This window comes from Lepidochelys kempii, chromosome 6 (genome assembly GCF_965140265.1).
Source record: "Lepidochelys kempii isolate rLepKem1 chromosome 6, rLepKem1.hap2, whole genome shotgun sequence".
In the NCBI taxonomy this organism is placed as follows: domain Eukaryota; kingdom Metazoa; phylum Chordata; order Testudines; family Cheloniidae; genus Lepidochelys; species Lepidochelys kempii.
Genome location: NC_133261.1, coordinates 32,267,922 through 32,284,673, shown reverse-complemented (window position 1 = coordinate 32,284,673; position 16,752 = coordinate 32,267,922). Strand labels below are relative to the sequence as shown.

The following is a 16,752-nucleotide window of genomic DNA, read 5'->3' as shown; positions in this document are numbered from 1 at the left end:
AATTAGGGACAGTCATAACTAATTCTAGTAAAAGATGAGACACTGATTGCCTGCAGCTTGGTCTGAAAAAAATATTGTTCCGAGTTCTCCTAGTCAATTATTAGTCATTGAGTTCAGAGAATAACTGGGAGCAGAGAAAGCTTGGTGCTGGCCTTTGAACCACATAGTGCTTGAACAGAAAAGATGTATGAACTCACTATGCCATTACAATTATTATGGCTATAATAACAACATTGATCAAAGAATTAATTGATAATATGGTGGTGTACTTTGGGTATTTATAGAGGCCTGCTCGGATACAAAATTTGTATCCGCATCCAATCAGCAAAACTGATCCGCAGATATCTGCAGATTTGCAAGGCTTTAAATATAAAATTTGGATCCGTATCAATCTGCAAAAATGGTCTGCAGATATATAAAGCAGATAGCCGTGGATTTGCAGGGCTCTTGGTATTTAGGGAAAATAATAAGGTGATGGGATTTTTCTCATTTAGGAAAAAAAATAACTGTGTGTGAATGGTAACGTTTTTCTACACAACCTTCCTGAAGTGTTTCTATCAGGCAAACTTTGTGCACATGGGCAGTGGCCACATGTAAATGATGGAGCGTAACAACTCCAGAGGAGCTGTTACACTCTATTGTGTCAATAATCCATATATTTAACAGTCCCTAAATACTCTGCATTACAGCAGACCGTAACACTTCCAAAGGGGCCGTTATGGCTTATCAAGTCAAATCCAAGTGCCTAAATATGGTTTTGACCAATAGACTGTAAACAACTCCAAGGGTAAACAATGCATATTTTAAACAAGTCCAGACTATATTTTGCATACAAGCCATTATGTCTACATTAGGATAAATGAAGTGGGTTTAATCTTTTTTTCATTTGAAATAGGGGTAACATAAAAAACATTTATAGGTCTCCACAGTTGTCTAAGGATTTATGGACTGCTTTTCAGAGGGGCTGAGAATCTGCAGCTCCTATTGAAGTTCATGAAAGGAGTGAGCAAATCATGTCATACATTTTTGGGCCTAATTTTGGTTTCCAACTGCACATATGCTTATGCCTACAAGTGGTGGGGAGGGGGGCATATGGTATAGATGTATTATGCAAGATTCTGGTTCCTCTAAAGGCTTGATGAGGTCACTTCTTAGGTTTTCTGTAAGGATGTAGAAGATAGCTTCCTGTGACAGGGTGCAGAAGATATAATGTGTAATATTTACAATGTATGTTCTGCAACCTGCATCCCTATACCTCTATCCACTGCAGATAACTCATGCTTCTGCTTGTATACTGGCCAAACTTGAATTTGGCCTTTTAAATATAAACAAAATAGACAATACAGCATCTTTTGGGGTCATTTAGAATATTGTCAGATCGAACCATTAGTCAACATTTAGTCAATTATCCTGGGTTTAAATACTAAACTAAATAGGACTAATTCCAATAATGCACGTTTTGTTAAAGTACCTTAATTTACAAATTTCTTTTAAAGATGAACATGTCTTGCCTGGAAAAGAGCTATTCCCCCCAAACAGAGCCAACCTCTGTATCACTTCTGCTGTTAGTCCACCCACACAAAAGATGTTTTGTGAGGCCATTTCTGAACTCTTCTGGATCCCTCCACTTTCCCAGCAGTTTCCTGAACTGGGTCAGCTCCCCTTCCACTTCTCCCATAAAAGCACTAATGCTGTTCTCTCTTCCTTCCATGATGTTGGCCTACAGTTGAACAGCAGCAGGTAAGGTCGAGAAGTTTGACTTTGCTAATAACCAGTTTACGCTTTAAGCTCTATAAATCTCTATGCACATAGAATGGTGTCAATTTAAAACTGTAGCTTACCCACAACTCTCAGGAGAATCATAAAAATGCAACATTCCAGCTCACTGTCATCAATTTGTTTTGCTCTTTCTAATGACCAAGACCCTGTGAGCACTCTAAAGCTTTCTGGGTTTTTTAAATGGCAATGGGGCAATTTTCAAATATATGTTTATAACCAATACAAAAGCATTTGGGGCCTTAAAATGACATTTTCAAAAAGGCATCAATCCAGGCTTTGAAGTTGTGTGCATAATGTTGTAAGCATAATCATTTACACAACAAACTGTTACCAGTTCTCTGAACTCAAGGACCAGTAACTGACCAAAACTCAATCACTTTTTTTAAGTCCAAGGTGCAGGCAATTAGCTTGTCATCTTTTTCTGAGGTTAGACTCTTGTTATTCATTCACATGAGCAACGTCTAGTTATCTGGAGGCTATTTTTAAAAATGTGGCTCTAAAAGATGAACATAAGGACCTGATCCTTTTAGGAGAAGCAAATCCAAAAAAGTAGCTATGATTTCAAGGGCCTGCTGAAAAATCTTCACTCTGTGCCACAGGTAAAGAATAGTTTTTAACATAAAAGATTAAGTAAAAGGAAATTCTCATCCAAACAGAAATAATGAAAAGGGAGTGCTTATAAATATCCAGAGTGGAAAAACACAGTTTTCTGAAATAATATTTGAACAAAAATATGGTTTTTTTGTTCTAAATGTAATGTATACATCTATTTTACATTTTATACAAAGTATGTACACTTCTTCCATAAGATTTACTACTCTTAAAAATGCAATTTTTTTCATTATTTTGGGGGCGTGAACAGTGGAGAAATACCATAATTTTAAAGACCAATTTCTATCCCATTGTATTTGAATATCTGCAGTACTTTATGGTTGTGGTACAAAGCGAAGGGACTAACAACATATCAGAGGTGTGGTAGTAATATCCCAGTACAATTTTTGTCTGGTCTTATTGCTTCACTCTGTGGCTTATGCTATAATAAATAAAAACAACAGGATGACAGTGTTTTCATGATAAATCTCCTTGCTGTAATTTTGTTGTCAGAGCTTTAAACAGCACATTTAACTCTGAAAAGTCTCTGTGTAAAAACAGCATTGTGGGCTCCAGGGTTTCCATGACTTCCACATGTGCTCTGATCAGTTTAGAAGCATAGAGATAATTTTTCTAATGGGCAGCCATGCAAACTCAACCTGGGTTCGTTCAACTTATGCTTCATCAATAAAGATTCTGTGATTTAAACTTAGTTAACAATGCTGTTGACAATACACATGAAGGAAGAGATTCCAGCTCATTCTCCCAAAGTTTTAATGGCTCTGCTAAGAGATGTAAGAGGAAATAAAAGTTATTTTAGTCAATACAGGAAGCTGGTAAGGTCCTGAAATCACCCCAGGAGCAGATTTAGTAGAGCAAGTAGGTGCCTTTTATACACAATCATTTTACAAAGTAGAAAAAAAAATTAAGAATCACTTTACCCTTCCTTTTTGTATTTTAAATATTTTCAAATATTGATCCAATGACACTTATGGGATTCATTTGTAAAGTACATTTCAATAAAAAAAAAAGCATAGCAGGTGTGACTTTTTTTTGTCCAATCTTATAGTTTGGACTCAATTAGGATTCCAATTGACTTTAATTAGAATTTTGCCTGAATAAGGACTGCTGGATCAGTTATTTAATTATCAGTCATTTAATTTCCCTGTTACAGATTTCTTTAATAACATTAATCTGTATTAAATGAATTTTAAAATGCTGTCATTTAAACCAAACCTAATAGAAATAAATATTTATTAGGCTCTGAACTTATCCTATGGGGAAAGATGCTAAAGAAATCCCTTTAGCAGGCACTGACCCTTTCCCTTGCTGTTTTGGGTAATGTAGAGATCTTATTAAGTTAAAATATAAAATTATTTAGATTTTAAATAAATTTTAAATTTAAAATAGATTAAAAGACATCTTGTCTTCAACAGTGCTGTTTACAATGTTTCACTCCCTTTCTGCTGTGGTCTCCTGGTTCACTGATGGATCTCTTGTGTGTTTAGATAAGATCATCATATAAGCAAAATATTATGGAGGCTTTATATATAGTTACTGTTGTGTTGAGATTTACACTTAAAAAGGGATTAAGTCTCTTTTTTAGATATAAACAGTTTAATATAACTCAAACACACAGCACTGACCCTCTGAATATTGTATGAGTATTTTGAGAATTTCCAGGTAAATTTTGTATTTCATTTATGAGTTAGAACCATTAAAACCTACCTTTCTAAAAAAAAATTTTGAGTTTTCCAGCAAAGAAATTCCAAAATATAAAACATGGGCTGCTTTTTAAATGTATTAATATGTTAACTGTGTGTAAATTAATAATTGAGTCATAACTGTTTCTGTTTATGCCACAATGTTTCCTCCAGAATATTTTCCCATTTCTGGTTAAATGAAATTTACAGCTAACATAGTGGCATACAACCGATTTTGTGTCAATTACTTTTGGTGGGAAATAGTTTATGTGATTATTTTTGCAGGATAAGTCACTCTTGGGAAGACAACTGAGAAAGCATTCTTCATCAAAAGGGCTGCCCTACAGCTCAGCCAATTACATGATTCAGTGATTCGCCAGTTCAGCTATGTAAGAGCGATCCGCTCCTGGAGCAGATCTCTGAGACCTTGCAAGTCCATAGAGAGGGGTTGTCCTCCTGAAGTTTTCCTAAATTCTGGAGAACTCTTCTTTTGTGCACCTCCCAAAGTGAATAGGATTGGGGCATCCCTCCTGACCCTTCTGCAGATCTTGTGAAGCCTCATTGCTTGTGAAGCCTCATGCCTGACTAAATGCTGTCGTACTCAATGCAATGCTTTCCCTTTGTCCATCCTTTTGTACTGCATCCTCCTGGTTTCTACTTGTAAACTATAAACACATTTGTATACGTTATACCATCACAATACTCAACAACACGAACACACTAAAACCCTCTTTAACACAGTCATTTTAACCGACACTATCATCTTCAAAGCACAACTCAATCTAATGGCCATTCACAACCTTAATTCCAACCAGTTAATTTGTTATTCTAACCAGTTAATTTGCTAAATACAGATTCATAGATTCTCAGATTTTGATGTCAGATTAAGAATATACACAGGAAATGTTGCATATGCATCTGCTTCAGTAATATTTATGCATACCTTTTCATTCCTGCAGTTGTTTAGACCCATGGTATTCATGGAGGGCAGTTTTACATCAACACCATGAGGCGGCGGCTGCTGCTGCTGCTCCCTCTGGATCTGCTCTCTCATCTTTCGAGCCTCCTGTATGGCTTTCATGACTGTGTCCTGGTCCCCAAATAGGGCAGGTGAGTTAAGACTGGAAAGGATATCTACAAATACAGAACACACCTAATTAAGTCAACGATTCAGATTAGATTCTTGGCTATGCAGTCAGCTTTCATCCTGTCAGAGTGGCACCTGATTAATCTCTGTCGTAGTAGTAATGATCATCTTTTTTTAGACCAGTGGTTTTCAACATTTTTTCATTTGCAGACCCTAAAATATTTGGAATGGAGGTGCTTTTGGAAATATTAGGCATAGTCTGTGGCTACCTGAAAACAACTGCATTAGATGGTTGAATTAACATGCAGTACTTACATATAAGAGTGGACCTTCTTTGTGCCATTACAAATGTGTCTATTCAGTACACAACATAGCCCAGCGAACAAGCACTGACCTCAATGAGACCACTCATATGCTTAAAGTTAAGCAAGTGCTTAATACTTTGCTGGACTTGGACCCAAATGAGAAATCTTTGAAATGACAAGAGAGAAAAACAAATAGGAGGTAAGCCTGCTCAGTTGCCTATTGAAATAGACATGTTTCTTTGTTAAGGGATAAATGTCACTCTCTGTACAGCGCTTTGAAATCCATAAATTGCATACAGCAGTTAGTGTGTGGTGGTAGGCAAGTTATCACCTTAACAGGAGCTCAAAGCTGTGAATAACTGAGAAAAAATATTTCTTTTCTTTCTGTTACATGTAGTAGAGATTGAAAAAAAAAACTTCAAGCCTTAAACAAACTATCGTTCCTCCGTAAAAGGCATTTTATTGTAGGTAAAAATTAGTACTGTGGATAAGGCTTTCTAATTTTAGACCAAAAGACAGCAATTATTCAGTGACTGGTAGTTTTAGGCTGCTGTGGTGAAGCTTTAACTTGATCCACCTGTTGTTGCTGCATGTGAATGTACACTACACAATTCAGAGATGTGTGTAAACACACACACACACATTACAGCTAGGAATTCTTGGGGAATCCTGCATGACAAGCAAAAATGTCTGTCCTTTATTTAAATGTTCTAAGTTTGCTATGCTTGTGAACTTAATTACACTATCTATCTATCTATCTATCTAAAATATATAAATGAGACAATGTTAGAATTCTTCCACAGAAGAGAATTCCACTGACTTCAGTGAGAATTTTGTCTAAGTAAAGAATGCAAGATTTGACCCAACAGCACGTTGATTTAAAAAAATTAAAGGGTTAGCATCTCAGACTTTACCTTGAGTAAGGAATAATTGATTTTACACTGTAGCCTACACAAAGGTTTAGGGATTACACCATACTGGTTTTTAGCATAACTGAGGTGCTCCTCCCTAAAACAGTGTCACAATAGAACACAATCTATGTTCCCCGAGTAAAATTTTCAAAAGCTCCATAAGTCACTTGCAGTATGTCTACCCTGCAAAAACCAACCAACCAACCAACCTGCGGCAGCAAATCTCAGTGCCCAGGTCTACACACTTGGGCTTGTGGGACTCCCACTAAGGCACTAAAAATAGTCATATATATGTTCTGACCGGGAGTGGGGTGTGCTTCAGACCCTGAGCTCCAGTCCAAGCTGGAATGTGTATGCAGCCATGTTTAGCACCGTAGTATGCCCCACAAGCCTGAGTCTGTAGACCTGAACTCTGAGACTTGCTGTCACAAGGTTTTGGGTTTTTTCCCCCAGTATACACATACCCACAGGTGCCAAAGTCCCATTGGTTTTAAAAAAAAATGGCCCCAAGTAATTTTGAAAATGGCACACAAGCTCCTAAGTCTGCTGAGAGAAACTGAACATTTTACCACATATCGTCATAGTCCCGCTTCTACTTTTAGACTGGGGAAGAAAGCATACAACGTTTTTGTAGTTTAACTTTTAATTGAAAATATCCTCATCCTCTGCCACTTTTGTTCTCTGCCTGTCTCTAAAAATGCCATTAGTAGTCTGGCTTCAAACTTACCTGCTGTTCTGTAGGGTTAGATACAACAATAGTAGGGCCACTTAGAAATAACATGACAGAAAGACCAAATGACATCTAGGAAGCTGCAGAAACTATATTTCAGGAAACATTCCCCATGGGATTGTGAAGTTGTATGGAACACATCATAACTTTTACAAATTTGTTTATATTTTACAAGTGTATTTTACAAGTATATCTGAGGTATGGATTGTGAACAACCAGTTTGTCGTAAATATTCAGTCCACAGTTAACTTATGAGAATTCTGTTCCTTGACTGGATGATCTAACCTTTATAAACTACCTTCACCGAAAACAAATTTTTCATTTGTGAATCTTGCATATGGGTCAAAAATTCCCTATCCACAAACATTTGAATGTACAAAACCTGGAAATATGAACATTTGTGAGCAACAAATAATAAAGAGATTTGAACTGTCTGAACAGAAACCCTCCTATCTTTCTACCATCAAAAAAAATGTCAGCATATTCAGATTAAGATCTTGGTGCAAGGATATTGCATATCTAGAACACCACTGGTTCATGGGATGCTGAAACTTTAAATGATGGAAGATTATATTTCTTTAGGAACACTATTCTGAGTAAGACTAACAGGCATATCCAGGCAAGGAAAAGCAAGTCAAGCTATCTACTTGCCTGAGCTTCTAGAACAGTTTACTTTAAATATACATGGGTCCGATCCTTGAAGATGCTCAGCACTCTGGCCCTAATCCTGCAAAGCACTTTAAGAACATGCTTAATTTAAAACACCTGAGTAATCCCATTGGATTAAGCTCATGTACGGGCCACCACGTTTTAAAATCCAAGTAAGGCATTCAAACTGGCTCTTGTATTCATTCATATACTCATTTGTTGCCTAATCCAGAAGCCACATTTGAAAATTGAGCCTTGTACCTATACACACAATTAACTTTGGGAGGGGGGGAAATCTTCATTATTCACACAAAATTTCTATAATTACATATCCTTCTTGTACAGTATGCTTACGTGCTGTATTCCTGTAGGGACTTATTATATATGACTACTGCATGGAGTGAAAATCCTTAGCAATAAGAGTGATTAAACAACTTTCCTTGCTAATGTTTTCCTTGTTTTAACCAGAAAATGTATCCTCAAGTGTCTATTTAATTGTGTCCCTCCTTTTAAAAGCACTCATCTTTCTCAAGGTGAGAATCTCACTCAGAAACCGCACCTCTTGGGAAAAGATTTCCCTTTTTGAAATCACCAGTTATTTCCCTTCCATTTATGGGTTTACCTAAAGAGGATCCTCTTCCCAATGTCCCTCCAATAGGGCTCGGGATGCCACTTTTATTTGGCACATTCACTGGACTGGTTTTACTAGCTGGGAAGAGGCTCTGCGTCGGTGACGTCGGGGATTTGACAGGTTCAGCAGTTTTGGGTCGGGCTGAGAGATTCAGTGGCTGCGCTACTTCATCCTACAAGAGTTTAATGTAAATAATTATTAGAAAAAGACAAATGAAACACATTATCACTTAGTAAGACACAGTCATTTTACACCTCCGAGACAATGCCACATTCTCCTGCAATAATAACAAAAGAAGCTAATTATCTGCCTCCTTGAAGATTCAACGAAAGGAAACCTCATTAATTTCTCTGTGTTATGCTTCTATTTACATTAACTGTGTGGCTGGATCATTCTTTTTGCCAAATTAAAATTTGAATTAGCTCACATTACAGATTAATTTCCTAATGTGTTTTCAGAGATCTAAATTAACCCAGGGCATTTACAAAGAATTATTTAAAATTTCCAGCAGCTCAGTAAGGCTTTTGTGCTGGTTCTGTTTCAAAAGTTCCTGGGACTATAAATAAGCTATGTTGTTAATTTTTTCATATATTAGAAATTAAACAAATATCACTGATCAAGGGAAATATTTAGAGCCCTCTTTTACATTTTTGGCCCACACACGGATAACACTGCCATTTCTGCACACCTTTCATATATCTTTTTTGGGTGCACACTCTGCATGGGATATTAATCTATGCTCTCTTCCTATCATTAAAAAGGAAGTTTTGCAGAGAATGTAAATATACTGCAATCATCTATGCACAGTATTCAGAACTTAAAATATATAACATTTTCTACAATTTAATTTTAAATATTTTATTATTCCACTGTCACATGTAATTTTGCCATATTTTATGTAGAATTAAATATTACATTTCATGTACATGAAACAAAACATAGTGAAACATGAAACGCAACACAGTGGTCATTTTGTAATAATTTCTACCAAGTTCGAACACTATTGTATCTGTATCTTTAATTTGCAGTATGCAAGCAACATGAAGATGGAGAAAATGCCTAAATGTGTAAATTTGGTATAGACATAGATAGCTCTGTAGCCAAATAACTGTGGAAGACATTCATACTCTTTGACATACATTTTGTGTCAGTGATATGGGAGAATGAGTCCAATTTTAACAAATGTCTAACTTTGGGAAGAGGGAGAATCTAAGTAAGTCATTTCTTTGATCAAGATCCACCTTTCACATGGCCATCCTCTCCCCGTTCTTAGGGCATGTCCCCCTTGCTTAGCTTGTTAAGCAGCCAGCAAGTCAGAGCATTCTAAAAACAGAATACTGATTTTCTGTAATTAAAATGAAAGAGCCAAATGAAGAGCTCTCTCATTTAAAATACACACAAAATATGCTGGATGTAAGGATATGCTAAAATATGCTGGATGTAAGGATACATAGTCTATATTTTAGAAGACAGCACTGAATACTATGAAGTTTAGAAATCTATGACAGAATACAATAATACACTGTTTTACCTCATTTTCCTCCTTACTAGCGAGTAGTGATTCAGCAAAGTACATCTACTCATATATAACACATTCAATATGCCAGCATAACAAATAGGTGCGGATTTATAGTACCTTCACATCTCCAAAGTTAATATTATTTCTGTAAAATTGCAGGATATATTTTCTCCCCTATATTAGTTGCTAATTGCAAACACAGTCCCTGACTTTGCAAATCAGGCAGACACATGTACCCGTGGAGAGCCCAACTGAAACCAATGGAGCTCTGCAGGAATGCAGGGGGCTGCCTGCGCAGACCCAACTGCATGTTCATGTGCTTTGTGGCCATGATACAGCAAGCTGTGTAACCCTGCAGAGCCCTGGTGACTTCAACAGGGTTCCATGTGGACCCAGGGCTCATCCTGGGCTAAACTGCTTGCTGGTTGAAGGATTATGACCGTACGCACACAAAAGCTTATGCTAACATGCTCAATGGTCAAATAACTTTGTGCCCAGTAGTAACGATCCTGTGACAAATGAAAATTCATTGCTTTTGCACACCTCCAGAATCTTTTTGTTTGTTCCTCCATATCAGACTTCATCATTGATTTGAAATAGCTGTAAGGTTGGAAAGCTTTCTGGACACTGATGTGAAATCCCAACATTATTTTTTGAAAACTTTGACTCCTATAAAATAATTCTATTAGCCCTATTAAATACCAGTGCATGTATGTTGTACCAACCGATGGCTAAACACAAAGAAGGAATGTACGGTTTATTAAGAAATGCATGACAGTTAAAACTGCTGTTCACTGTCTGGGTAACAGAATTCTCAAAGAGAGCACTCGAGCACTACTTTATTGGAGTGGTTTTAAATTATTCATTAATTTTTCTTTTATGATAACCCCGTCATACTTCTCTACATGAAAACCTTGGAATTGACCTCTAATATTTTCAATACAATAGTGTGCTTAATAAAATAAGTATAAAAAGATTTTTATTAACATATACTTGCAGTCCATTCAAGTAAAATTGTGTAGGGAAACCCCCAAGAATTTGCCTGTGGTCAAGTCAGTAATCGAACTCAGCTGGCCAACGAAACTGGAATGGTATTGGCTTTAGTTCAAGCAGATATGTGTTTACATTTAACCAGGGAAAATTTTGCTCATCCAGTAACGGTTTGGTTTGGTGTAAATCCATTTGGCTCATTCACTTACAAAATTACTTTTTCACATTAATGTACTCAATAGCATGTACTCAATCCTCTAAATCACTGGTGTTTGGTATCACTATACTATAGCAACTTTGCTTAAACATTTTGCCTCTACTTTGGCTGCTTCTGCATCGACCTCTAGAAACTCAACGTATGTGGCAAATCTCACTAACGGCTCTGAAGAACAGCACTGGATTCCGAGAGGTGAAATATTAGACTAATATGTATCCACAGTTAAGTAAAGTGGACGCTTTGCTAAACAAATGCTGGATCAGTCCATAATGGAATAGTTTTTATTTATTAGTACTCTCAACATAGCACAAAAGTGTAGTGGAAATTTATCAGCTCAGGCAGAAATATCTACTCACTCACACTTTACCATGATGATTGATGATAATGAAAAAAACAATATTTTTACTCACCTGTCAAAAAAATAAAATAAAATAAAATAAAATTCTCACCCCAAAAGAGTAGAATCTTCCCAGCATGATTTGAGACATGATTGTGGGTCTATAGGATTTTTTGTTATTCTCAAGGAATGTTTTTTTTTCTTGTGGAAAACCAGTTTGTGTCCTCCATAGTTCAGTTTAATGTCTTTATATTTGTCGTGCTAGCTAATCAAATCAATAGCATGTCCAAACATTTTCCCACAAACTAAGAGTTTTGTAGTTTGAAGCAATTTGTTTCTCAACCTGTTTGGCATCGTGAAATCCAATACAACCACAGCAAAACACAGCAATAAAGGCAACCCGGTACCACCCACAGGTACCAGCTGCAGCACAAAGTTGGAGGGGTGCATCATGTTCATTTCAAGCTGCTGCCAAGTGCCACGTTCTAGCTGCCTTGTTCCAAGCAACTGAGAATAAGCAGGCAAAAGCATTCAGCAATGGCGCAAAACCGACAAGGAGCAGCCTCGTCGTCAGCAGCTGTGTGAAATCAACAAGAGGCAAATCAATCTGCAGTGACACAGTTTTTCTCCCTGGAGCCCTGATTTACATTTTTATTTCTATGTGGAGGCTTTTTCCAAAGTTGTGTAAAAGGTGCAGCCTGGGAGTTGTGAAATAATTAGAAGGGCTACGGTCCCTCTGGCCCTCACAATGTAAGTTAGCACCAGCTTTCCGAGGCATAGGTTGCATTTCGTGCCTTATTTGAAATCATGTAATAAAATAGATACTATTTATACACATTATCAAATTAAAAACTGATTCCTGAAGATACTGAATTTGAGGGATGAATTTTCAGTACTGGATATAGAGAGGAAGGGGAATGCCTGATATTCTTGTTTCCAAGGAGTGAACACCTGCTCTTCCATTCTCCATGTTGACAGCATACCACTGAAGAGGAATATTTCATTTGGGAATGAGCTTTCATATGGTTGGAATTCCTGCTGTTAAAATAAATATGTGGACGGTGTTGCGCTGCTAATCGCACCACCTCTTTCAAATGCTAAAAAAAATTTCCATCGAAAAATACCTTCACTTGAGTTATAGGGCTGGTCCCTCGCTTTTCGTTTTTCATCCCAGTAGGTGAGAGTGCGCCTGTTGTGTTTGGTGCCTGGGGAGTAGAAGGCATCTTGGCTCCAGGAGAAACCTGCATGCTGGCCAGCTGAGCTGCATAGAGTTGCTGCAAGACAAGAAACAAGTATAGAATATTGCCTGCAACTGTCCTAAGACAGAGATGTGATAAATGTACATCATTCTATCACCTTGCTGCTGCTTCCCTTTTTTCAGCACTTTCTTGTTTGAGGTTTTCCTGCTTGATACTTTAAAAAAATCAGTAGATTTGCAAAATTCTCACCCAGGGCAAGTAACTATTTTTATTAGACAGACACATAATATATATTAATATATTAATCCATTGTCAACAATTATCATGTAAAGGGCAGACGGATAAATATTGTGCCCAGGCTGGTAAACAATCATCCCAATGCTGTAAGCCTGTTTACAAAAACAAAAAACAATCCCCATGAAAAATGTGAAACAGGTCTTTACATAGCAGCATAGCAACTCTCCATCAACAGCAGAATTGTACTGGGAATTGAAGTTGGGATTAATGTGCTACTGAAAAGCACTGCCATGTTTTCTCTTGATATTGTTTAATGGTAAAGTAGGCAATAGGTTATATATTTTCACCCTGATGCAGTCTAACTCCCATTAACACCAATGAGAAGTAGTGGTGTAAATCCCTGCTCATAAAGATGAGGACACAAATACACCCTTAAATATTATCATAGAATTTACACACAACTTCCTCCATTTTTCAGAAGTTTAAGTGAAAAAGATGTGCATTAAAGTCAAATATTCCTAGCATTATGAAGTGTTTACTGAACCAAAAACAAACAGGTTTTAGTTTCCTTCTAATGGCCACCTTTAATCCCTCACCTTGAATTAGCAGTAGCAATAATCTTTCTACCATAAACAGGGGAGGATCCTAATCCCTCTTCCACACATAAATCTGTATAAACTTTGCCTTATTAGTGAAAAAAAAACAGGTGGTTTGTGTGTAATTTCCAACATTACTATCATTCAGATGGACAAATAAAAAAAATTACAGTAATCAAAAGCAGACCTTTCAGCACATGTAATTAAATGAAAGCTTAATAAAGAATAATTTGCAAGAGCCAGATGTGCTTATGTCATAATTGTTGCTTTCTTTGGAACAATTTTTCTAATATAACAAGCCTCTAAAGAAATGAAAGTTACACAATACTATGTGCTCAATGACTCAGTGGCTAGACAAATGCATGCAGAAGGGTCAGAGTCAGAACTCTGGGTGCTTAATGAAAAATTTGACTTTTTTATTTGTTTGTTTGTTTCCCTAAGCCTCCACTACATCCCATCCCTTCAAAATGCCAGGCACAGTCTCCACATGGACAAGACAGGAGCCTTCTGAAATCAGATACATTTAAATATTTAGGTTGAAGTACTGTCTTTTTTCCTCTGCTAGCACTCTAATTTCCCAGTTTTCTGTTCTGCACTGAATAATGAAAATGAAGAATTGTATATAGTAGTAAATGTTCTGCTCTACTGCTGGGATCTTATCAGCTCCCCTTGGCAATGGCATATAAACTAACATCATGTTCTTAGGGTCATTCTTTGTTAGTTTAATAGACTACATTACTATTTGATAGTAAAAAGGCACATTTTCAAATTTCTTGAAGCCTGAACAGTTTCAGCTCAGGATAAATTAGATACTGTATAGTGGAACTGATGACAGAACAAACAAAAATACATCTTTAGGAACAAGCTGATTGTAACAGGAATGTTTGGAGTTTAGTGCTTTTCTCTGTCTACTACACAGCTGTCAATACTGCGAGTTAGCCACAAGAGCATTCATAACTACAATGGCAGTACAGACAGCATGCTTCAGAGCCAAAAGATGGCTCATCCAGATTCTGCTTAAAGTAGCCTAGAAGTTCTACACCGGATATTGCAATTTTAAGGTCTGGGAAGGAATTTTCCTCCAGTTGCCCACTGACTTTAACACCAACATTTGGGGGGGTGGGGTTGCCTTCCTTTTGAGCATGTTGTGAGGGTGAGAAGGCTGGATGAAAGTTACTCTCCTCACATCAACAGAGACTTTCATACAGGATGAAGGCAGCAGTGTGAACAGTGATATTGCAGCACTTTCAGTTTGTAGCCCAGTGGACAACCATTGATAGAGATGTATTTGTTGCATCCTCAGGGCAGAGCAGAAGTCCTTGCAGTAGAAGTCTTGGCCTAATGTCTCATGTCTCTGAGTATGCAGAAGCAAGTCTGATTTTCTAGTGAGAAGAGGACTAATTCGTAATTTGTAACTTAGCAGCTGCTCCTCAATGGGGGCTGGGCACTGAACTTCCCCCAAGTCTTCAAGGATGAGCAAAGATAGTAACAAGGATTATGGGCCTGTATGGGAAATTGCTTGAGTGGAGGTCTGCTAATGTTAAAAATTTAATAAAGTTGCCTTTATACTGTAACACTGTGTTGACAATTTTATGTGCTAAGTCATATGTCTGGAATTGTTTTACCTGGCAGTGTTGTAAACTTGTCCTAAGCATAACAAAAATAAAAAGGCATTGTATATATGAACTTTTTGGTTTGGTACATGCAAGACCAAGTTTTTCCAGAAATAGAGGCAGAGCTCGAAACCACAAAAATTCACCCTGGTGCCTTTGTCATTTGGGCAGAAAAGTTGGGTAACTACACATAAATACCTGCATGTCTGAGGGATTAGGCAATCTGAATTAATATGTGCAAATAACAGATCTGTTGGTGCAAACAGATCTTTTTGCAAACATAATTGTACATTCCCCTTTGAAAATATGACCTTAAATAGCAATCTAGGAGTGTACATAGAGTAGATCGGGCAATGAAGAGTTTATAAGGAACTTCAAGAAAAAAAATGTGAAGGGAAAATGAATGTAGGCTGTTAGATTTTAATGTTCTGGAGTGAAAGTTTCTAAAGAAATCTTTCAATTGAAATGCTAACTTGTTAGCTATTGACTAATGACTATAAAAATGTATTAACCTACCCCAAAATAATGATTTTTAAGATGTATTAGTCAGCCACCGCAGTAACTATTGAGTCACAGCAATTCTTTTCAGTCCGGTTACTTATAAATTTAAAGCAACTCTAAATATTACTGCATCCATTTACGTTAGCACATAAAACGATAGTTATTTACGTAGCTGGAGTGAGAATATTATAAGAGCAACTTAAACATTGAAAGGTTGTATGGTAACACCCATTGTTTCATGTTCCCTGTGTATATTCCACTGCATGCATCCAATGAAGTGAGCTGTAGCTCACGGAAGCTTATGCTCAAATAAATTTGTTAGTCTCTAAGGTGCCACAAGTCCTCCTTTTCTTTTTTTAAACATTGAAACATACTCTCTTTTCAACCTCTCTCTATTACTTCCAAAACCTAACAGTTTAAAAACTGCTGATTTACAAAATAAGACTCTAGATTACATGCTCTACTAGTGGGTTCAGATTCATCAAGTACTCAAGACCCAGTTTGTATCATACATTTAATAGCCCAGATTCAAACCAAAGTCAAAATATTCAAAAACGGGTACCTATAGTTAGGTTCCTAAAATCCTAATAGGCCCTTTAAATATAGGTGAGCCCAATTTTCAAAAATGCTGAGCACACAGCAGCTCCTTTTGAAGTCAGCGGGAGCTGCTGGGTGCTTAGCACTTTTAAAAATCAGAATTTTTATAAACTGGTTAAGGCTCCAAAATCCATATTCAGGTCCCTAAGCAGGGAGCTCTGGCTATATCTTAAAGCTACATCCAGGAAGCACTAATAGTACCAACCCTGCTTTGGAAAGAACCCCTACAGGGTTTTCTACTACCAACTTGAGTGAAATTGGCCTATATTTCTAAGCATTAAAACTGAGTTACATAATACAATTGTGGTTATTCCCTGCTTTACTAAACAGAAACTACCTAGAGCACTGAATATTTCTATTTTAATTTCATTAATATTGTGAAAAACTTTACGCATATCCAAACATTACCTGCAATAAATCAATCGGATGATAATACTGAGCTCTTCTGCAGTGCGTTTCATCCAAGGATCTTGAAGGATTTCAAAAGCATCCACTAACTAAGCCCCACAACCCCTTTGTGAGATACATAAATAATAGGCAAAGATCACTATGCCCATCACC

At 37.0% G+C, this 16,752-nt stretch overlaps 1 protein-coding gene across 32 annotated transcripts in view; it reads right to left on the bottom strand.

Annotated features, from left to right (window-relative positions):
- Positions 1-16,752, bottom strand: part of SOX6 (SRY-box transcription factor 6) — a 445,713-nt gene that overhangs the window by 64,528 nt on the left and 364,433 nt on the right. For all 32 annotated transcript variants that reach the window (XM_073347430.1, XM_073347431.1, XM_073347425.1 and 29 more), the window contains 3 exons: positions 12,573-12,722; positions 8,377-8,557; positions 5,017-5,207 (listed from right to left, as the gene is read on the bottom strand). In XM_073347430.1, coding sequence (XP_073203531.1) covers positions 5,017-5,207; positions 8,377-8,557; positions 12,573-12,722 — 522 coding nt within the window. The remainder of the gene's footprint in view (positions 1-5,016; positions 5,208-8,376; positions 8,558-12,572; positions 12,723-16,752) is intronic.